This window comes from Lepidothrix coronata, unplaced genomic scaffold, assembly GCF_001604755.1.
Source record: "Lepidothrix coronata isolate B3197 unplaced genomic scaffold, Lepidothrix_coronata-1.0 Scaffold312, whole genome shotgun sequence".
Classification (NCBI taxonomy): Eukaryota; Metazoa; Chordata; class Aves; order Passeriformes; family Pipridae; genus Lepidothrix; species Lepidothrix coronata.
Genome location: NW_016690492.1, coordinates 62,185 through 86,813, shown reverse-complemented (window position 1 = coordinate 86,813; position 24,629 = coordinate 62,185). Strand labels below are relative to the sequence as shown.

Here is a 24,629-nt window from a genome sequence, read left to right as displayed (position 1 = left end):
TGCATCCCAAGGTTTGTTAGCATTCCTTGTCCTACCTGTATCTACATCCCAAAGGGATGACTGAAGGCTTATTGCAGAAAGCTATTGTCTGAGCAGTGGATTCCAGAATTTTGTTCTTCAGAGCAGTGCTTTTATGGCATCAGCTGTATTTATGTCCAAGGGTTGCAATGCTCCAACAACTTTCAGTGTTGTTGCACATTATTTCTTATTTATACTAAAACTCACGAAAGCAAGAAAGTAAAGTGTTTAAATTACAAAAATTTACAATTTGTAAAGGCAGATCTTAACACTCAAGACAATTTATCTCCCACGGAACTGCTAAAGAGTTATGGACTGTTTAGAACTGTGAAAACATGTTTGTGAGTTCTCTCATTTTTTGGTACCTTCAACAGTTCATTTGCATTGGGGTCTTTCAACTTAACTGCAGAGGCAGACTCGTTGAGACAACCACAAATGCAGGTCTTCACACATCATTCTCTACTTCTCACAGCCTGATTACTCACTGGGAATCAACTGCTCACCCTCATTTCTGGAGTGTTACTCCCTTGAAGTGCTTTGTGTCTTGTCAGCCCAGGAGAAGCCTGGGCGTGATAATTTCTCTTCCCCGAGAAGCTTGTTCATTAGAGGAGCTCTGATTGTATTGCTTTTCCTTTCCATGCTCCACTGGCCCTTACACCATCAGGAGGAAAAACATTGAAATGTAATTACCACGCTGAGGGCATAAAAATTATCAAAATGCAGAATGCTTGGTGCTCATCTTATTAATCTTCTCATGTTGCAGGAGCAAGATTAGAGTAGGTGGTGAGTACTGAACCTGCCCTCAATAATCCAGATGTTCAAATGGTCTTTGGACACACTGCAGTGCCATTCCTGAAGAACTGAAGTTGTACTTTCAAACCTGAGTCTTGTCGCTGTTTGTCAGCAAGTGAGTTTTAGTAAAGTAAAAAAAAGAAAGTTAGGGAGTTGTTGTTGATCAATGCTTTAAACAAAACACAAGCGTGCCTTCCTCTCTCTGTGCTAATTCTGGGAGGAGGAGGAAGTCAACAGAATTAATGGCTGATTATTATAAAAATACTGTGTTACTTTATATAGCACAGTATATAGCTTGCATAAACACTAAAGATCTTTCATTCAACTGCTTTCAGCCACTTTTTTTTTTTTCATGTCTGGATAATATTATACTATCTTTGTTAGCTAAATTGGTAGTTAAAGTTCTGTGAGTTTCAGAGTACTAATCAAGGAGATTTTTTTTTTTTTGTTTATGCAAATCATTGAAAAAAAAATCAATTTCTTAAGGTGATGCATACATTTTTACATTTTTTTTTTTCATTTCAGAAAACGTGATGCAGAGGTTACATAGAGAAGTCAGAAAGAGGACACTAAAGCTCACTGGCTTGGATGTGACTCAAGATGGGAAATCCTCCATATTGAGTACAAAGGTTCCAGTTCAATTACACCTGGGAAATATTCTAAGATAAATGAAAAGCAGGAGCTGCACTGCAAAAATATAATCTCCTGATCCCTGAAATACTCTGATCTCTGAAAACAACATCACTGTCAACAAATCAAAAACATCTGTTCCCACAACATTAATTGTCCTAGGAGCAATTTGCTGTGGAGCCAAACTCTTAAAAACTTGAGAGGAAAACCCAAAATATCAGGATGGGGGAGAAGGTGACAGTGGGGAAAAAGAGAGCTCAGTCCCTGTATGTGGAAACAAACTTGTGCATTTGGTTTAGCTTCTTGGAGACTTGGCACGTTTGCCAGTTTTACAACATTCTCAAGCTCTAGCTACAGTTGCAAGGTACAAATATGTCTAGAATATGATATGAACAAGCAGTATGATCATATACAGACCACCAGCACCTTGAAACTGTTTAAACTCGATCCTTGTGTTACAATTTTGGAACTAAATTTATTAATGTTAGATTATTGTGTCTCTGTGCACTCTCTGAATAATATGGAGGGACTTCAGAGAGTGCACAGAGACACAATAATCTAACATTAATAAATTTAGTGCACAGAGGCACAATAATCAAACATTAATAAATTTAGTTCCAAAATTGTACAATTTTGGAACTAAATTTATTAATGTTTGATGAATTAAGGCTGATAAAAAGGTGCTAGCACAGGTCTTCTCAGTATAAAAAAACCCCTAACAGTCTACCAAGAGCTGGATTTTTTCCCTCAAAGTGAACAAACTTTCCTAAATCTCTCATCTAACACAGCAAACTTATGAACAAAATTCCTATACACAAATATTTCCTTGGAGCAGCTGCAATGTAGGTGCTAGAGAAATACATTTTTTTTCCCAAGGAAAACATCCATAACTAAGTAATAATAAATTAATAAATAATTCTAAACTAATTAATAAATTCTAAAAGAGCACCCTAATACGTTCTGTAGTCACAAGTTGTGCCGACCAATGTTTTTTCCTCTTACATTCATCACATAGATAAAGAGTTTTTTCCTCCTAAAAAGCTAATTACCTTAAACTTATCTGATTATCAGACTTTATTTTAGGGGAATATGGATGCTAACGTCATAAATAAAACTTAAACCGTGCATATCTTGTTAATTTACCTATTAAAGAATTGAAGGAACGATAAATGAAAGTCAAATATATATTTGACCATACAGGTAACGTATGTCAAACGTGGTTTTATTTTGGATTATTATGTTTACTGATTTCTACCAGGGAAAGATGAGGAACATTTCCAGTGAGCTCAATCCTACTTCCCTGAGAAAAAAAACCAAAAAACACAAAACAAAACAAAAACAAGCCCCAGCACCAGCTGCTTGGCAGGACTCTTCTGGAATGATAACATGGTCTCTGAGCGCTCTAGCTCAGGCCATGGAATTAATTACTGACGAATACTAGCACAGCAAGAGCACCAAAATTGCTTCACCTATGTCTAGCAAACAAGCTGTTTGCTCCTGGTGCTTGCTGCTTTAATGCAGAACTCTTCCCAAATTATTCCTGTGTTGTAGTTCTGGAGTAACAGCTGAACTAAGCAGTGGATTGTTCCTAAAACTACGAAAACACTTGCATCTATCAAAGATTTGTGAGTAAGGACAGTTTGATGTAACAGTAACATGAAGCTCTGCATTAAATCTTCTTGAAACTAAGCAAATAAAAACTTTTTATTAAATAATGTCCACCCACTGATTGGAGTTAATCTTCATTAGTGATCCATCTACAATTAGAAAATTATCTATAGTTCATTCTGCAAAACTCTCACCACCCTCCATTTTAACAGACTGTTGTTCATTAAAAAGTGACACTTATTTCTGGGAGAATGGAGAATGAGTAATTTGAATTAAAAAAAAAAAGCTAAGGAGGAAAGGGGACATAGAAACAAGCTAAAATTATGCAAAAGTATTTTTATATAAAGTGACAAAGGAAGAACAGCAATCAAAGAAACCTTCAACTCTAAAGGCAAAAAAAAAAAAAAGTCAAACCAATAAATCCACACCACATCAAAAAACTCAATCACAAGCTCTGCTGTAATTGTATGATTGTATAAGATTCTACACTTCTTTGGATTTGTTGGAAATCTGGACAGGAATCTCATGAAAACAGTCTTTCTGATGACATTTGAGTTATTCCCAGGTTATAAGTCTGCCAGACATAATGCAAGAGCAGCCTTTTTCCATAGTATTTTTGTATCTGGATTCCAACTCCAGCAAAAAGAGTAGGAACTGCAGAGGTGTGTGAACTTAGAGAGGGATCAGCAACAAAACTCTCTTTCCCCATTCCTCACCAATGCACAGCCTGAATTTTGGGGAGGACACAAGAGAACTCTGATTTCTTTTGAATCACTTCACCCTTTTCTGGTTTTGAAAAAAGTACTAGTTGGTGCTATTTAAAACAAACACCTGACAGGAGTTGCAGCTTTATTCAGTTTGCTACCAAATTATATTCTAACAAAGATCAAGGATTTCTGTCTGTCTTGAGGACTGTGCTGTGATTTCACACACAGGATTCCTGCAGCTTCCAGATACAGCTGGTAAATAAAACAGGATGTCACAAAGGTTACCTTCCTGACACAAAACAAGGGAAATGCTGAAGGAATTGGAAGACTGTGAAAAGGGATCTTCCACCAGTAACAATAACAACACACTTGCTACATTTTGGAAGGGAAAAAAAAAAAGCCAAGGGGTGATTTTCTGTTATTCCCCAATTCTGGCTACAAAAATAGAGGCAGTTACATTCCTGCAGGTGAAGATGGAGCCAGAACTTCCACGTGTATATCTTGCACTTCTTTGCAAGAGATGCAGCTTAGAAACAGGTGTTCTGATGACCATGCTCTCATTAAGTCAAGATAACCTAAGTTAAAAGGTCTACAGGGTCCCTGGTTCAACCACCCCTCTGTATTATCCAATCAGGTTTGCTGAGCAAGGATTCTTCAATGCTTGGTTTTACCACAACATATACTCTCAGGTTTTATGGGGAGAGAACAGTAAGTTCTTCCAAAGAACCTCTTGCAGAGAAGTGAGAATCCTTCTCCTAAAGATCTGGAGATATGGACAGTTTTGGAAAGGCAGCAGTCCAAGATTCCCGGAGCACAGGAAAAGGAATGAAGACTTACTTGGTTACTACACAGAGATTATGGTAGATGAAAAGAGTCGATAGGATCAGATGGAACACAAAGGAAAGGAGAATGCAAAGAATTACACTTCAACCTCCTTTTTTTTTTTTAGTTTTATGTTTTTAGCTAGAAAACAAGGTCTAGATATGGGGAAATCCATAGGAGAATCCTCAGCCTTTGAAAGCTGAGGTTCTGCAAGAGTGGGGCAGGAAAGGCAGCTGAATCCCTTCAAACAGACAGCAGTGGCTCAATAACTTGGTGACCTTCCTGTTAAGCCCAAAGGGCCACAAACCCACAGAATCCATAGGACCCATGACATCTTCAAACACTGGAAGCTGTTAACCACATGTCCAGTGTCAGGAAACCACTATCTGTCTGTGACAAACTCAGTTTATTCCCCTTACAGGACCTGAACTAATTTATTTTCTACTAAAGTATGCTTATAATCTCTCTCTCTCTAATCAAGACAAAGGCTTTCAGCAATCAGCTGCAGGTTACCCTTTTGGACACCCTCCCCCCAAAAAATTATTTTTATCCAGATTTGTGGCATGACATACACCCAAGAAACTAGTGCTCTTTCAAATGGTCACTGGTCACCCTCTAAGAAAACCCAGCTGATGTAAGAAAATCATCACATGTAATCCCTTTGTCATGTTCAATGCTCTATATATTGAAATGTTTGCTTAAAAAAACGTTATAAATGGATTCTGGAAATCCACATCTATTTCTTGGAGCTTTTTAAGTTCAAAAAAGTACTTGCATACATCCAAATAAGATCACATGGTGTTTTAGGAGGAACATCTTAACTACTGTGCTGCATGTTATTGTGACAGAAATATTGTTGACGGCATTTATTAGTTGCTTTATTTTTACACTAAGCAGTGCCCACTGCCCATCCTATGCCAAGCAATACATTAATATTTTTTTTGTTAAACAGATGCAAATAACTCTGGGTGTGATAAAAAACCACTGAGTACTCTCTCTGTCCCATCTTTCAAAAGTAGTAGTGGTGTGGACACAGTGAACGAAAGACATTTCCTCCAACACATATCTAGTCTTCAATATTTCCCCTCATTTATAACTCCCTTTAAATTGCTGCTGGATTTGCAAACCTTTGGCCTTGTTTTGTGCTCTGTCATTCATACAGTTGCACAAGGTATGTGCACTGTGCAAATATGCTACTTGTGACTTCAAGGGTTTTGTAGGATCGAAGCCTCAAAAGTCAGATGGAGTCAGAGAGGAAAACTAGTTGGTCTCTAATGAGCCGTTCGTCAAACTGGACAAAAGCTGTGCAGCTTGGAAAAGCTTCTTGATGAGTAGCATTGGTTCAGATCCTCATCCACGGACACTTTAATGCCATTTAATATATTCCTTGTTCTGCAAGAACCAGACTCACACGGATGATCCTGTTGTGGCCAACTCCCTCGCCCGCCCTGCGCTCGCATGCAAAGGACGGCGGCAACGAGATGGGCTGTGGGATATTGTGCTGCCAGACTTCCCCTTTACAGCTCTGCTAACCTCCACACTGACCCACAGTGCCCTTAGTCTTCCATTTGTGTGTCACACAAATACAGCCCAGTATTCCAAACCGGGCTGTGTTCATTCCAAGGACACAAAGATACCATTTTCACGTCTAAGAAAATGATGCATCTTAATTAAAAATTGAAACATCTTCATTCAGTGCTGAAAACAAATCTGCTTTTCATCAGCACCCCAAATCTCTGTGGACTGGTTTCTTAGTCTATTCTACTAATCCCTGGATCCAAATTCCAAATGCCTCCCTGAATTTGACTGAATCCTCTCTTGCTTGAACTCCTTATTTCACATTAATCAGAAACCTTCTCAAATCTTTGCAGCCGTGCCCATTAGTGGGTGTCCTTCAGAAAAAGAACTGTTAATTTTATCACACCTCACAGAAACAGTTGCTTCAAATAGGTGCTATTTCTTTTCTTCACCTTTCACATCAAACTGAACATTTGGATTCTAAGTGTGGGAAATCATGGAAAATATCCTGTGTGTCAAAAAGCAGCACTCCGAATTAGCTGCTTTCTTTTCAAAATCCAAAGGCAAAATATTTTCCTTTTAAATGCTCTGTATAAACTTCCATATACAACAGCCCATCATAAGCTTCTGTGATTTCATTTTGCTGAGTACACGGGAGCTAATTTGCAGTTTGACAGCAAAAAAGATTCCTGCCCTTTTTTTTTGGTGTCATTACCAATGATGGTATATACATACAGAATACTTACAAAATCTATAAATTTATAAGAAATGTTGAAAAGCAGCTTTCCACAGGGCTATTAGATAAAACTTTTGTTTCACCAAGTTGACCTTTGTTAGAAAACAACACTAATTAATAATAGGGTGCTGACAAATGAAACAAGCTGGTAAATACGAAGCTTGTTCATAACAAGATTGCACAAGAAAATATACTGTAATGACCCTGCCTGAACATCCTGTAATAGCCCATTGTTCCTCTCTATTACTGTCATTCAGCAATTTTTGTTTCAATAGCGGATGTGTGGCAGCAGAGGAACCCACACGACGTGGGGGCTGCACGCGCACGAATCGTGCCCCGCGCTGGAGGTGAGTGGATGACCCTGGCACACAGAGGAATCGTGGGCTGCTGACTGCCCGTGGAGGTTTACAAAACAACCCCGTGCCTTTGCACGGCTTGGATAAGCCAAATAAAAACACAGGTGTTTGTAAATGCCGGGGAAGACAGCAGAATGGTTTTACCCGCGCGGGGCGAAACGGCAAGAATGACGGGAATGAATAAAGGAAAATCATCAGTTTAAATTCTGAAAAGATCATAGGGTCTTGTAGTCAACACATTTAGCATGGCAGAGAAATAGGAATAATTCTTTCATTGCACAGAGGAAGAGGAGATGCGGTGATAAACATCTTCCATGAGTGACAACCAGATGTTTCACCTTCTCTCTGGATGAGGAAAGTCGAGCTACCCCATCGCTGCAGTTACCAACACCTCAACCAGATCATGGGCTGAAACCCAGCAACTCTCCTTCCTGCCAAATTAAAACACTGAACAAAGAATTTAGTAACTGTGCTGTGAATTCATGTCTGCAAATACAGATTTCTCACCATTTAAAGGAGTCTTTCTGTTTCTCAAAATTTGACTGACCACAGAACAACTGATTCAGCGTTGTCTCTGTAGTAAGCCACGCTAAAGGGAACATGATTCCATTTACTGATTTGTTCACAGTTTACTCTCCTATGGGAACAACATTTTAAGATTCAGATTCTTTTTTTTCTTTGTGCCTTTTTCATTCCTTCCATCGTTCTTTGCTACCAGGCTTCATTGTTTCATTGTTGGTTAGTGCTCAAGGAAAGAGAAGTTGGACAGCTGTCCTGTTTAAAAGCCGTACATGTTTAAAAATATAAAAGTTTCAAATTCTATGAAAAACAAGGGCTAAAGAAATTGCAAAAATAAGAGAAAACAAAACAAACCTCTGACTTAAGAATTTTTGCATTCCTGAAGGGTATAATTCTATTTTTGAACACTTCTTTGATTTGGCAAATGTGCATTCCCTGAGGAAGCTGAGTTATCACAGGTAACTGTCTATCATGCCAGTCTGTTCTCTTTGGACAACATGTATTTCCACATCAACATTTCTCCCCTTGCCTAATCTGATTTAGAAAGCTGAGTGGTCCCTAAAAATCTGCTTTGAACCTGGGCTTTTTTGGCACTGACTTCACCCTGACTTAGAAATGGCAGGATACAGTGCCATGGTCTGGTGCCCCAGTGCCCCCGCAGAGACAGCACAAGCATTTTGCCATCCTTCCAACAAACCCTGAATTACTGCCATGTCCTTCACTGGGCTGTAATGTGACTCTAGGAAAAGCTTAGCATGTCAGCAGGCTATTTTATCTCTGTAGCTCTAAATAAAAAGTGTCCAGTTGAACTACTACACTGGCTGAATTCTTCCCTTGGATTACATAGGCAGTTTGCAGAAGAGGGATCTTCTCTAGAGAAAAAGCTTTACTTGTACATGCTCTTCTGGAATAACTGGAAGGGGAAAAAAGAAAACCTAGACCCCAGTGGATCATTCTAAAAGGCTAAAATGATCAGAATGATATTTTTCTACCTATTTTCATCAGTACCCTCAAAATGTTGATTTAGCACATCCAGCATGTGCGATTGGGGGAAAAAAAGGCTCTTGTAAGACCGTGCTGTGACTCCCACAACCAATCCAATGACAATGGTAAGAGCTGAAGACTGATCAAACCATCTCCTTTAGCCAGAAAGGATGAATTTCCAGAGTGAGAAAATAAACCCAAATTGAAATTAATACAATGGCTGTACTCCAGACAACTGTTTGAGCTTCCAATCACAACTGTTATTCATTTTAGATAAAACCTACATTGTGACAGCAAATAGATATGAAAAAAAATAATTCTATTTCCACTTTGCTCACTGGTGTGTAATTTGTGACAATGTTAATTACACTTATGACATAACACACATAAAATTATAGAAGTGATATAATCTTTCAGATCTCCCTTAGTGAAAACTGATGGAGGATGAGATTCCCCAGCTCCATAGGGTGAGAACACTGCAATAGCAGAGTTTGACTTGAGGGGAATTCTTACTCTCATTTGCATATTGGTTTCCAAAGTTGCTCTTTTCCAGGACTATAATTTTCCCTGTTTGTTTTCAGCAGAAAGGCTTTCATGTCCTGATGCACACACACAATTAACAGATTAGAAGCATTTAAAAAAAAAAATAAATCCTTTTTTTTCTATTCCTTCCAAAACTGAGAGAAGAAAAAAAACAAAACAAAGGAAAACCCAAACCCTCCCCCCAAGCCCCACACTGAGCTGGCACCCACATACCCACACCAAAGGCTATAATTCAGTTTAGTGTCTAAGTGTCTACTTAGCATGTGCTTTTCTCCAATTGCTGCTCGCTGCCCACAAAAACAGCACAGCCTTGGTGGCCTTCAGTGCATTATGATGCAACAAACAACACATTTAATAAAGAGTGAAGAACACAGAGTGGTGGCCATGCAGAGAGAACTTGAATAAGCACTCAGGAAAGAGTCTTAATTTGGCTTTCCTGAACTTGTTTAAACTTTTTCCCTACTACTTATTAAGTCAATTTTAAAAAGGTTCCCGATCCTGATACTTTGCTACAGAGCACACATGTGTTGTTCCCCTTCAAGGAAGATGACTGTGAAGTTCAGTATACAGTCATTTATGGAAAGGGTTCCCACCCCCACCTTCCCCTTCCAAGAATCTGGACGTGTGAAGACAGACATTTCTTTGAGAGGAAGGATAAGGCAGAGGTTAATTTCATCTGCATGAGCCAGTATAGGATATTGGAAATATTGTCAAGCTACGTTCTTAATGCCTGGCAAAGTGACTCATTCAGAGTCATCACAGGAAAGGAAGTTGAACAGAATCTAAAACGGAACAGGATGGGGGCTTGAACAGGAGAAAGAAGTGAGAGAAAGGAAACTGGATTGTTTAAAGTAGACCGAGGTTACAAGTTCTAGAATGAGATTATTTTTAAAAGAAATATATTAAATATATGTATATGTAAAAATATATACACGCGTAGGCATATATAAAAATACACATATGCATGCATGTATTTACAAAATCCAGTTTCCTTCTATTTGAAGGGAGACTTGTATTTGCAGGTTGTCTTTCAAAGGTGCCTGCTGAGCCATTTGTTTCAGTTTTAGGCAGCATTAACACGAGGTGGGAAATAGAAAAGGATCCTCTCTAGAAATCCGCAGATTTTTAACAATCCCGTTCCTATTCCACACAATGGGAAATTCTCAGATTATGGAGTTACACACTCGTGTAACAATCAGCAAATACAGCAAACACGTTCCCTAAAGAAACACAATAAACAAGATATTTTCTTCCCCCCCCCCAAAAAAATGCGTCACTGACTTGTACTAAAAACTTGGTTTGTCTTCTCCACACTTTTTTACTGTGAAGCTTTGGATGATTTGCCACCTGACATATTAATTTTAGTTAAGCTGAACAGCAACAACATGTAGCTTGTTTCAATAAATAAATAAATCTCCTTGACTTCATCACAACTGAAAACATGTTGCCTGTGCAACAGAACCTCCACTGAAAAAAAGAATAATTTTGGTCCCCAGAGAAGATGACAAAACCGATTTTTAGTATCATAAAGGCAACATCCAACTGATTCACAACCCTTTATATTTCAAAATTGTCACCTGTGAGTAAAACTCCTGATTGTATAACCCAATACCAATTATGTGTCATTTTTCATATTCAAAGGAATACACTGAGAGATGAAAACACCCACGAAATCACATAACTAAAGAAAATAAACTTCGGAGTTAGAAGTTTATGCATGGTCAAAAAAAATGTGTTAGAATAAATACTCCTAAATCCTCCCAAAAAAATTTATCTCCTTTTGTGTAATGTTCCTTATTTAATCCCCAGAGTGACACCTGCTGGATTTCACTAACTGAAACTAAAGGGCAGATATTCCCATTACACACAACGTTTCAGGATAATAATTGCAAAAATGTGCCATTTTAGTAATAAAAGGTTGCACGGTATAACATTTTTCCTCCATTTGGGGCAGGAAATAAATACATAGATGCGACCACACAGGAAGGAAGTATAATGTCTAAAGCTCTTACTGGTATATTTTTGTATTTATATGTAGTAAGAACCATGGAGCACAACATTTGGTGGCAAATTATATTCAATTCTGTTAATATAATATGAAAAAAATATTTTCAAAGCCTAAAAAAACCCGAGTTCTGGTATAACAAATGTGTTCCCAGTACATCTTTGGATTTTGTTTGTTTGTTTGTTTGTTTGCTTTAATCTAATGAAACTCTAACAGAATTATCAGTATTAAAATAATATAAAACTTATTAATATTCATTTGCAAGATTTCACCACTGAAATGGTGGAGGAAAAAAGCGAGGGGAAAATCTAAACGGTCATTCAAGGAGGGACTTTACACCCATAAAAGCATCAAGGTAGCAGAGTTTTCAAGCTGGGAATTACCAAGGAATATGTGGAAAAGATTAGGTAGGTTTTAGGCACTGAAAAGATATTCAGCCCAAACACAGCTGGTATATCATATCATAGTATATGAGTAGGTGCTTTGGACATAGTAATAGTAATAATAATTAAAAAATCACTAATTGCTATGTTTGGCCCCTCGTCCATGGTATTACTGGTAACTTCATTAAACAAAACCATCACTCATTTTTGGGGGGATGTTTTTTAAATAAAGGCTGTGTGAGCCACGCATAAATCCAGAAATACGACATTGTTTGATCTTCTGAAATCCAACTGGTATCTTAATGGTCAGCTACAGCTTAATAATGGCCAAAATGGTCAGAAAATTCTCGAGTGACATCAATGCTACATGAAAAGGCAACAGCTTCAAGAGACACATGCAAATTTACCCAAGTTAAGAATCTGTTTTCTTGTGTTGAAGGGAGAACGTTGCTTCTCCCATGGAAAGTCTTTTTTGATGCACTACAGTCAGTTAATCGTACTTCAAATGCATCTGTCCAAAGGAAAGCCACTCGAAATAAATCACTTTTGGACGGCGTATCCTGTAGAAACGATTGAAAGTGTTTGCACAGAACTAGGGCAGAACAAGGATGACTTTGCTGGGAAAATATAAACAGTATAAACAAACTTGGGAGACTGAAGCACGAGGACTGCGAAAACAAAACTTTCAAAATGTGAAAGTTTAGCCTCTCGGTTCTGCCCAGATTCTAATACAGCACAAAAAGGATTGCTAAGAAGAAATGCTCTAACGGAACTAAATTTCATAAGACCTTTTATTGTACCACACTGGCTGTGGAATTCTCCATCAACATAACAGGTAAGAAACAGGCTATTTTCTGATGCTCTTTGTGCAAGCAGATTTACACTGAAAACATCTGAATTGCCAACGTGAGTACAAAAAACCAAAAATAATGTGTTGTGTGCACCTACAGAAAGCTTTCTCCATATTCTTTTCAATATTAAAAGGAAACAACACTCAAACGTATTCAGTTCAAAATACTAACACTTGCTATTCATGGCTTTCTAAACAACACATGAGGTTTAGGATTAATTTACTTTCAAAGTCTCTTTAGAAACGCACATGTTCTCTCTTTAATTGCTACGTTAGCAATAATAGAAGCCAGCATGATATAGACCTGCATACGTTGCATACAGAAATAATATATATATTATTATATGTACAATACACAAAACCACATGTATAAACACGCTTATTTTACTGCCTCAAAGTTATTTGTTCGTCAGCTCCCATCAGTTTTGATAACAGAAGCATTCATTCCTTCCTTGACACAGTAATATCAAGGATATAGTCAATTCCAGAGCTCTGACAAATTGCTGCACAATTCCCAGCGACAGAACAGTTACAGGAGAGACTAAGAGACTGTTTTCAGTAAGTGTAAACCTCAGCTGAGTAAAGTGCAACACATGGAACTCAATGACAGAGCTCCCAGAACAGAGGTAAATGCCAATATTGTGTGTGGGCTCCACAGGAGTGACAGCTGATCAGGAGCACAGAAGGAATTTTGGGAGCAAATCAAGAACACCGTAAACACACTGGCAACAGATGGGAACAACTTCTTCAGAAGAAATTCTGTTTTGTTTTCCTAACCGTAGACTTGGACTTCTTATTGGAGAAATTCCTCCAATTGCTTTAATAAATAGCTTATGTTCAGCATTTAGCCCAGAAGTGACCAGATATACGCTTTTTAAGTATCACTGTATACACATGATTATTAAAAAAATATCAATAGCGATAGTTTCTTCCCAGTGACTGTGGCCCAGTTTGAATCCTTTATCTGCATGACTTTGTGGACTCTTTTGGGCCCAATTCTACCCAGCTCCAGGCTGTGCTGGGAATGCTGTTGGAAGCAGCTGATTACCCTGAATGTGCTGAATCGAGAACCAAGTTAATCATTCTGCTGGTGGCAAAGGCAATGTATCACTGTGCTTTCTTCCCTTGCTTTTGTTATGAATTGTGTCCTAGTCTAAAATCTGAACTGCAATACCCAGACAGCCCACAGAGCATAGCCTGCACTCCCAGAGGGTCCCTTCCCTGAGCCAGGTATGACATTAGTTATCCAGAATGAGACACGTACATCTGGGTTTTTCAACTGGAGCGTTCAAAAATTATGGGAGTTACCAAGAAACCAGTTGCCTACAGACTGCAGAATGCAAGTGCTCGGATGGGTGACCCAGGTATAACTTCAACAGAAAAATACCCACTTTTAGGAACTTCTTGCCCTTTGACAGTCGGTGGAAAAATTCCCGCTGGCTCTCAGTGGACCAGGGTTTCAACAGTTGTGTTGTATCACAAAAAGCCTACTCAAAAGGATGAATACTACTTTTCTTAACACAGAGAAAGACTTCAACTGATCAGAAATTCAGGGTACAGCAACATTTGAAGGACATACATCATGCCATTCTTGAACTTGCAATGAATGTTATATATTCAGGTACTTAGTTTCATCAAGTAAGAAGTGCAGTGACGCTGTTCTACACCACTGTCCTGCTGCTGCCTTTGCTTAATCTGCAAATAACACAGATTCTGACCTCAAACCTGCCCGACACTTCCTATGTGTGCACCTCAACCTACACCAGTTACTCGAGGAAAAAAAAACCAAAAATAAGAATCTAAGTCATTGAGCTGAAATATTTCTGAAGACAGTTTTCCCCCACTGCACTGATCATTAAAACAACGTGAACACCTTTTATCTGAGGTGCCCCCTTCTTTGACTCAGTGTCACCAGGCACCTTTTGTGCGGAAGATTTTCAAAGTTGGGTGAAGACTTTGGGATTGCTCCTATATGCAGTGAAGTCAACGAGAGTTTGAGCAGACTGCAGAAGCAAATACTGTGTGAAAATACAGGTTGTTATTTTTACTTGAGAATTTCAGACATCATTGCAGCACATGTGCTTTGAAAGGAAACGCACGGATTCAAACCTGATCTTGCTCCTACTTATCTAGACATGGAGCATCTCCTTTCAACCCACTGAAAGGACCTCGGATTCAGAGCACATCACTGATCTGAACAGGTTTAAGCTGTTATATGCATTAGTACTGCAAATGAATGACAAGATTCCCAGTAGGCACAGGAGGACTGGAAAGACTCCGCATTGGCGCAATTGTAAGAGCAGCAAAGTCCATCCCCAAGGTATCTGGCATAAGTTGGTTAGTTATTTTTATTAGTATTTCATTCTTGACCCCTATAAACTGCACGGATAAGCAAATGATTCATTGTAGATCAAACCCAAGTGTGATTTATAGCCTAAAGAGATTTATTTTCCTGATTCTACAGATCCATTGCTTACACACAGGAGTAAATGATTAGAATTAACAATTTCAGTACTGCAACCGCATCTGTAAAACCAGAGGATATCTCACCTCTTTTGGAAAGCTGAAGAACTGACAAGACTTTTAATTGCCTTGTAGCTGATACTCGGAGGCACAGAATCACACACTTCCCACTGTTCAATAGTTTCTCAGGGAAAGGAAGTAGCTGACAATTACCTGCCAATAAATCAGCTTGGTGTTTGCGGTTAAAAACCTCAAACAGTAACACCCCGGCACGCGACAGGCTTCAAACTCGACCTAACTTTTCCTCAAGCAAACAGAAAGTCCAAACAAAACAGAAGCTTTACTTTTTTTAGCTGTGTAATTACCCCACAAAACCTAATTATGAAACAACTCAAGTATGACCTCTTTCTGGTACAATAAGATTAAAGAAATATTCAGGAAGAAAATCCACACCACTTCATCACCTAAATCAGCCTCTCTTGAAAGAGCTGCAGTTGTACTGAGTTAGTCCTAAGGACCCTTTTCAAGCCAATGAGCCTCTAATTCTCTCCAGATGCAAAGACAGAAATTCGGTTAGTTAATATTAGAGGTTTGAGATAGAATCCTCAAAGTGCTGATTAGGGCATTTTATCTCCCTTTCTACCTGCTTATTCTATCAAGGAGAGATATAACAACACCAGTTATAAAATCAAGCTCAACGTTTGGCTCACTAAAAATAAACGGAGGTTTTCCTCACACCCCTTTCTCCCTGCAGATTCCATACCGCACGCCTCGGTTCAATGCAAAAGCGCTGCACACACGCGTAACTCTCAACGCGTTCAGATGGCACAGAACTGTCGCTCCCGGCTAAAACAATGAAACTGTTTTTCCATCGCTACTCACCGCGCCGAGTTTTCACCAGAACGCTTTCAGACAAAAGCAGCGATGCACCTCGTCCCCTCCCTCCGCGGCCAAACGAGAGCTGCTGCGAGAGCCCGGTGCTGCCGCCGGGTATAATCCAGTGCCCGGGCTGCGGGAGCGGCGGCTCGGGGGGCAGCGCTGCCGCGGGAGCGCCGGGAGCGCGTCCGATGGAGCGCGGAGCGGCGGCGGCAGCAGCGAAACATCAGAGCTTCCTGTTACATCACCCGACCCCGCCTGCGGCCGGCGTTGAGTTACTTTTCCCTCTCGAATGGCATGTCCCGGGGAAAGCCAGGCTCCTCTGGCATCCGTGCCCGAGCCCTGCCATCTGCTCCCCGGCAGCGCCGCGCCGGCTCTGCCCGCACCTCGCCCCGGGGCGGCTGCGGCTCGCCCGCCCCCGAATTAAAGCTGCTGCTCTGAAACCACTCGCAAAACGCTCGCTCGCTGCTCTGCTGGAAAGGAGGAGACCACGGGACCTGTCCTTTCACGTATCGAGCCAGTGAGATTCGTCCTCCTCCTCCAGCTAGACCCAGAGAAATAAATTCGTTTGGATCTTTATTGAGAGACAGGGAATACACAAGAGCTGCTTCCTCCTCGGTGTGACTGACGTGATCCACCTCTGCCAGCAACTGCAGGGACTACATTACATCCCATACTACATTACATCCCATACTACATTACATCCCATACTCCACAGAGAAATATTTCTATTCCTCAAATGTTAAACTGCGGCAAAGGTCAGAACCAAAGTTTTCAAATTCAAACGAGTGCATAATTTAAAGTGATACTTCTGTTTTGTACCCAAGGAAAAAGTATTTAAATAAATAAGACTTTGAATATCTAGGGTACAAAAAAAGGCAACAGGAACATTAATATTGCTGCACAAGTCTCTAGGCTACATATTTTTAAATGCTGGTGATTTGAAAGCACAAGTATGAACTGCCTGGTTTGAAAACTGCCATAAAACAAAATTAATGGCAATCTTTCTACTAGCTGCAAAGAGATTCGTATTGGGACCTAAAAATGTTTCTTTGAGAGCATTTATCACTTGTTCTTTGTACAGTCAATACCTATAGATGGAATCTGTGCCCTCCAAATCAATGGGCAGTTGCTGGGTAGACATGACAATACCATGCTGAACAAATGGGGAGTTCCTGGAGCATTAAGCTGGAACACCAGTACCCTTATGGAACACCATAAGGACCTCCCAAAGGTCACAGTGTCATAAGGACCTATCAAAATGATACCCTTTGCTCGTAAAACAAGACAAAGTATTCTGCTCACTTCTCTCTACCTGTCACTTGTCCACTCTTTTTGCCAGCAGAATCATTTGTGGAACATGCTGTGAACTGGAGGAGGGAATTCATCTGGCCATTGAAAAATCTTTTCCTCAAAAAGGACAAGAGCAAGAAACCCAAAACTAAGAGGGAAAACCTCCCACAAACCAACCAAACATACAACATACAAACAAAAACCAAGCAAAACCACCCCTAATCCAGGGTCAGGAAAAATCGGAAGAAGGAAAAGAGGGGTAGGGAGACTTTCAATCCATACAGCCACTGAATTGTGAAATCACACTCCAGGGTTACCAAAGGAGCAGGCATATGAAGACTTGAGTATTCATTTGGCACACATGAGTGTTGGTGCTTCTAGGATCTGACATCAGGAGAATGTCTGAGTTTTATAATCAGTGAAGAACTAAGAACTGGCACTCTAAACCTCTAGGCAATGTAAACAGATACAAGATGGGGATTAGCTCTGATTCTGAACAGTGATGGAAATTAATTTCTCTAAAATAAACGGTGTCACCTCAGGTAGTGGAATTTCATCACAAGTGAGCCTGGGAGTATTACTTAGGCCAGTCAGGTCTAGGTTATGGAATACAACATGGCACATTACACACTGTAGCTTGGAAAATAATCCATGTATTCCAGCCAGGCACACATGCTCAAGACAGGCATCTGAATTAGCTGGAGAGGTGGATTACACGGGCCGCGTTTGATTTGGCACGTCAAATGTTATCTTGTTTGTTTGTCTCTTTGTTTGAATTATTAGTTACAAAGTCTCACATTCTACGTATTTAGCTCTCATTGAAACTTACTTGCTGCTGCTGTACAGGCACCTGAGACACCTCACTGGTGCAGTTTGCGCTTCAGAGATGTGCTGGCTCCCGGAATTTCTCCATCTCCCCCTCCTCTGGCTACAAGTTGCCTAAATTACACCCGTACTGGCTGCCGAGGGACAGCGCGGGAGCGAGCAGCTCAAAGGGGGCCTAAATGTGCCAAACAACCCGCGCTCGAGCCGGAGAAGGCTTAAGTCCACGCGAAGAAAGCAAATCTCCCTCTTTCAGCACGGAGGGACTGACCCGTCCCGGCGCTCGCCGCGCCGCGCGCCCCCTCTCGCGGCATCCCGGGGGATAAACAGAGCCACGGGAACCCCTCCAGGATTTAGTGTTGGATAAAGAACCCCTCGTGGATAAAGTATTATCACCGCGGGTGAACAACCAGAAACTGTAAACGCGTATTCCACTTCACCCGAACCTGTTTTTTCAACTCGAGAGATACTGCTGAGAACAACCAGCTATGAGACATAACCCTCATGTCAACTTCTGTTGGATTCCAAAATCTGGCTATGAGAAAAAGAAAACCTGCTAAGTTTAAACAAAGCCTTGGGCTGACAGAGACTGGGGAAAAACCTCCATCTAGAGTCCAGACAAGGATCCATCGATGTCATGGAATGTCCTGCCCAAGCCTGGAGAAACCATGCCCTGATCTCATGAAACCTGTGCAGAAAACCCTTTGTGTTTTCTCTCTCTCTTTGTGTTACCTGGTCCCCCCTGTAAAATCCCCCAAGTTAAAGTGGGTTTTCTCTATGAGGTAATTCCTAAGACCCAACAGTTTGTAATTTAGGATTTCCCCTTACCTCATCTTTGTGCCCCCCCCAATTTTAATACCATGAATATGTAAAACCCCCTGTTAAATATGTAAACCCTGAACCCTTCAAATGTGGAGTTGTGAACCCAATAAAGGATTCCAGTTCCTTGCCTCCAAATTGGGATCATGATAGTTTTATTGACTCGCTACAAACTTCAACATGTTTGACAGGTGGGACCTAGAAAGAAGAAGACTCAAAATGTAAATGAAAATCTATCTGCTTTGCTATTGTAAGTGGATTGGAAGTGCAGAGAGAGATGCTGTTTCAAATGAACTGGAAATGAAAAAGAAGCAAGGGGCAGAAAATAAAAAGGAGAAAAAGGAAGGCGTACCAGTGAAAATGTAAGGAAAAAAATAATGAATAAAAAGACATTAAATTATTTCTCAAAGATATTTTGCTTCATCATCTGCACGGATTAAGGGCACACAGCAAGTTATTGCAGGTCAGATGACACGTGGGAACTCACCAAACCTCTGTAAAATTGCTTCAGCTTGTTGGCTCCTTATGATGGAGCTGGGGAGAAATCTCACAGCACCCTGCATAATTCCTCCAGAGCAACTGGGGCAGACTCTGGAATGAAATGACTGGATGAATGGACTCCAGTTAATTGGAACTGTACAGTCACTGTAACACCTTAACATAGCTTCATGTTTGATCTCTTCAGTATTCTCTGATCTGATTCCCTACTTTTCCCCACGTCACGCCTCAGTTATCCCCCCTGCTACATCCATCCTTTAATTATCTTTGGGAAATACACAAATCTCTTTCTTTACTCTTGCATTTGGTTGTTCTGCAGATACCTGGGATAGAGGAACGAAAGGAAGTGAATGAAGGGCACAGAAGGAACTTGTGACGTTGGTGAGGATCATATCACACTGCAGGTTGGACTTTTTATAGGGAAAAACTAATTCAATGCACTGTAGAGCTAAACCAAAACAAGGCAGGAAGGCAGCTGGGTAACTGCAGGGCAGCCAAGCAGAGTACACGCCCCAAGAGCAGCGTGCACTCTCAGATCAGTTTTTACACTGCCTACAACATTCCAGTTTTCATTCTCATTGCACTAACGAGCCTGACAGACAAATCACTTCGTAATGTTTTCTTAGTCAATTGAAACAGAGGTGCTTTTGGGATGCTAGAACTCTAAATTCTATTCTGCCTCAACGATGACATAAGAGATCCCTCACTGGATCACTTATTTAATTTAGGACAGGGTAAGTAGTGGGTGGGAAAGGATGGGGGAGCACCTGTTAGTCCTGTCCTAGCTACAGCAGTCCTGGGAGAAACCTGCACAGTCTTGGGAGCAACTGAGGACTCTCAGTGAGAAGACCCTGTTAGTTTGCAGTAGAGTTCAGCAAGCAGGAGGCTTATGAGAATGGGGAGCAGCCACAGAGCCAGGTTTCTTCTGGGACACAAAGGATGACTTTTCCCAGGCTTCCAGGGTACATTTTGTAGATGCTGAATTCAGGAAGTCAGGGACAAGCCACTGGACAAAGAGGGAGCCTGAAGAAGAGATATTGCCATGAAATGACCCCCACAAGAGACAATCTGCATACAAATTAATCTATTCATTGCTATCTTTTACATCTATTGTCTCATTCAGAATGTTCTGTTTTAGAAACTCCATCGTTATAGTTTATAATCTAATAAATCTTACAAAGCTTACAGATTTTTTTTGTAGTGTTCTTGGTGGGACTGCTTAAAGAAATACCATGGACAAACCCCTTCCCCTTCCTCCCAGCCACTGCAAGGCTGGGATCAGAGTCCCACCACAGCTGAAAACCCCACCAGGTTTAGAGCTGGAGTCACGGCTGGGCAGAGGACACTGCCCCAGAAACAGCTCTGTCCCCAGCACCTTTATTTAGGCTTGATGCTGAGGAAAAATGCACCTTAAGGAAACACTGCCACCATCAATGCAGATCCCTATAAACACTGGAGCTCTCTGAATGTTCCACTCCTGCTACTAAAGAAGGAGTTTAATTCTCTTTTACATGAAAGCTGTAGAAGATGTTTTAGTTTAACACACTTACTTCAGCTCTGTCTCCACTTTAAGGTATATCATGTGATCTGGCAATTATGGAAATTTTAATACTGAGGGCCCATGAGAAATTATTATTATGACTAAGAATGGAAGATTAGATGTTTTTACTCACTTCACCATAACATTTACACAAGGAGAGCTGCAGAATTCTGTGCCCAGAATTCTGGATAAAATTTCAGTGTATTAATATCTCACTTCTACTTACCCTCTCACTCTGATATTTAAATGAATAATTGCTTACATTTTCAGCAGTAAAGCTTAGCCATGAGTCTAGTTCAGTAACAAGGACAAAAGTCAGTGATCCCAGCACATATATTTTTAAATTATTGCAAATATTTGCCACATTGCTTCACACATTTACAGCTTTAACTGTAATCCTTTTATGGGTATTGGTGTGTTAATTCTGATCTCATATTCATTTTAAAATACTGTAATTATATGCACTTCAATGGAGTTAAATCTAGCCTGCATAACCTAAAATAAATGTGATTAAAACAAACCCAGTGTATATTTCCTCTTTATAGCACAGACTCATCTTTTAATGATGGATTGAAACAATCATGTTTGACAAGTGATGATTCTTTGACAGGCATTATGCTTTCTTTAGCACAAAAATAGAATTAAAAAAGAATAATGGGGTAATAAAGTGAATTTGAATCTTGTCTACATTTTAACCATTATGAGTTATATACTCACACAGTCTGTTGACCTGTTGCAGCTCTGACAATTATATACAACCAAACTACAATTTAAAAGCCTTTATCAAAGTAAAAGGTAACATTTATTAACATGAATGAGGAATACATAATAAAAATTTAAGCAGCTTAATAATATATAATCAAAATAATCAGGACAGTAAATATATTTTAGTGATGTAGACTGAAGGCTTTCATTCACAGGTGAAGAGCAGTTTACTTCACGTTTCCATAAAAATCAAAGTTGTATTCTTTCAGGGATGATTTCCTCTCCCAGAGCCTTTTACTGACTCTTTCTTTCTTTTCTTCTTGATTTTTATTAACTTTCTTCCACCTCGTTTCTTATTGAATCCTAAAGGCAAAATGAAGTAAGATTAGAAGACATCAGAAGATTATCAGAAATAAGAGAAAACTCGTTTCAATAAATCTCCTTTAAAAAAAAAAAAAGAACATTGTCTTACCTAAAGCCTCCATATTTCTGACCAATGCCAAGTTGTCTTATTTCCGTTCTTTGTACACTGTACTTTACTGTCCATCTTTCTCTCTCTAGCTCTGCCTCTCCTGATTTCCTTTTTCACTTTCCTAAGACTTTCAACTCCTACATTTTATCAGGCCCGTACTTACTACTGAAAGCAGCAAGACTGTGTCAATGTGCATAATATTTACCTCTTGTGATAGTCTGGGGCAGTATCACTTCCCATACCTTTCTTGCAGATCCTCAAACACGACTTTCTGGAGGTGAAATTGTTCTCATTCCCACCACAGCCGCTGTAGCTGAACGGGTGGCATCTTCCACTCGAGTGGTTGTAGAAAAATCTCAACTCTTTGGCTCTGCAAAGTCCTCTGTCCATAGGGGTCATGCAGAAAGAAGGGATAGGAGGTGGTTCTAGAAATACCAAGAAAAACAAGGTTAGAGACTGCAGTGTATCAGTTTTCTGTTACGTCAATATTATTCGAAATTTATGCAGAATTTACCGGCAAATTTAATTCTTCCCTCCTGAAAATCCAGGACACTTTACAAATAAGCACCTTTGTATTAATGATTACAAAAAATAGCACAGTAAATGTTATCCTGCCTTTGAATTTCCAGCAAAAGCTTACCTGAGAGTTACAGCTTTGCCTATACAGTAAGTGAAAAAATTGCCTTTTCTCTTACAGGAGATAGCACTCAAACACAGTTAGAGGAGGTTCAGTATTTGCAGCAAGTGAAGTGAATTAAAAGAAACCTGGACAGCTTTAAGAATATGGTGAACATTTCTGATAATTAATGGAGGGAATTACTGCTAGACATTCTGAAACCAAAAAGAAGGTAAAAGTACCCAGCATCTCCAATGTAAGATTCAGAACCTTAACACTGGGGCTGTTGAATGACCACAGAAAGCTTGACCTAAGTAACAGAAGTTGGTCTGTGAGAAAACACTGAGCACCTACAAAAAAACAGCTTGTAATTCACAGAATAAAAAAGGATTGAATGTGAAGAATAAGTGCACAAATCAGGGAGCTGCTGGTGTGTTAGTGCTGCATTAGGGTTTTACCATTCCAGGGAGCAGGCTGGTGTTTGTTTCTCCACGGTCGCTGCAAGGGAGAGTTTGAGAACTGAAACTCTGGGAGGTGAACCTGAGGTATCCAGAGTGCCTGGGCACTGGAACAAACTCAAGAAGCAAGTCCATAAACTTGAAAGAACTCCGTCATCTGTTGCCCTGGAGTGACTCACATACAAAATTAGAACTGGTACAAGTGATGTACAGGAAGCAAGAAGCTGAGTGGGAGCCACTGTGCCATCAGTGCAGGATCCAAAGGAGTGAGGAGAGTGAGGAGTGCCACTTCCCTTCAGGAAGCAGCAGAATTGAGGGAGCTGAGATCCGAGTGCATAAAAGGAAACGTGAAGCCTCTTGCAGATACAAAGCCAGGTAGAAGTGGTTCAGTGGAAAAACAAAGTAAAATTCTTAGGGAATAATTTGGGTTTCAGCAGAGCTGAAGAAAATCCGTGGCCAAAAAAGCTGGTGAGTTGCTGAAAGCAAGAAGTTATGGATTAACCTGGACAATTCAAGAGGCTGACAAGAAAATATCCAGAAATTACATGATACATCTTATGTGTTTTATGTGTACTACACCTGCTAAAGAAAGTTCATTTGACAAGTATAATAACAGCTGAACTGTCCTGGTGAAAAAGTGTGAACAATTGCTGGGAAATAAATAGAACGGTGATTTATGGAAAGCTAAGGCAGTAAAATGAAATTAGTAACATATTTGAAGGTGTTTTAGCAGCATCATACTATCCAAAAAAGAATTCTGAAATTCCAAAATGGGGTGAGTTGGTTTTTCAAGATAGACTAAGTTAGTTTCAAGTTATAAAATGATCACTACTTAATTTCTTTTTATAACTGTGACATTACCGAAAGATTAAGTTTCACTCTGCATCCAGAGCAGAAGTCCCCAACATGGTACAATGTATATTAAATCTACTGTTTTATTTACAGTGAGGATGGTAGTTAAGTTCACTGAGGCAGTGCTTTTGGTACTGCTCTATCTGAGAACTCCTGGGCGGGGGATAATTTAATTTCCCTCTAGCTAAAGAGGATGTTAGTTTTCAAAGCAAGTGTTCAGCGACATTAAAAACAAGCTTACCTATTTTAACCTGATAATTTCTGAACCTAAAAAGAACAAGAAGGCTTGCCAGTGAGGAAAGGGCCAAACAGCACAGGTTTGCTAATTATAGAAGAGAATTTAAATATACACTTCGTAATGTAAATTACTTATCTGTTGAGTGGAATTCTCCAGTGAGTCCACAGTCCCCTCATGAAGGAGCTCTCACAGTGACTGCAAGCTTTGGGGGAACCATGGGCTGCCTATGTATGAACAATGCAACGGGCAGAGAGGTGTCCAAATGCTATTCAGGATCCCTTTTGTACCCCTCCAAAAATTACAGAGATCTTTGTCTAGATGATTGTTAGTTAAATGCCCCAGAGACAAAACACTGTTCCTGTTTATCTTCAGCATATCTGCCTATTCTTCACTCTCACAGAAGCAACCACAGAAGCAACCCAGGAAGAAAACCTCTTAATTTTGCCACATGGAGCCATTTTTTTTTCTATGAAACAATCTATGAAAACAAAAATTAAATTACTCAT

The 24,629-nt window shown here is 39.9% G+C and overlaps 2 protein-coding genes across 2 annotated transcripts in view; both read right to left on the bottom strand.

The window, feature by feature from the left end:
• The window catches only part of CALCRL (calcitonin receptor like receptor), a 66,047-nt gene extending 50,099 nt beyond the window's left edge, over window positions 1–15,948 (bottom strand). The window contains exon 1 of the mRNA XM_017837831.1: window positions 15,817–15,948. The gene's annotated coding sequence lies outside the window, so the exon portion shown is untranslated. The remainder of the gene's footprint in view (window positions 1–15,816) is intronic.
• A 5,365-nt stretch (window positions 15,949–21,313) lies between these two features.
• Window positions 21,314–24,629, bottom strand: part of TFPI (tissue factor pathway inhibitor) — a 33,742-nt gene continuing 30,426 nt past the window's right edge. Inside the window, 3 exon segments of the mRNA XM_017837835.1 lie at window positions 21,314–21,781; window positions 21,783–21,850; window positions 22,202–22,384. Of these exon segments, the coding sequence (XP_017693324.1) occupies window positions 21,737–21,781; window positions 21,783–21,850; window positions 22,202–22,384 (296 nt within the window). The 3' untranslated portion in view covers window positions 21,314–21,736.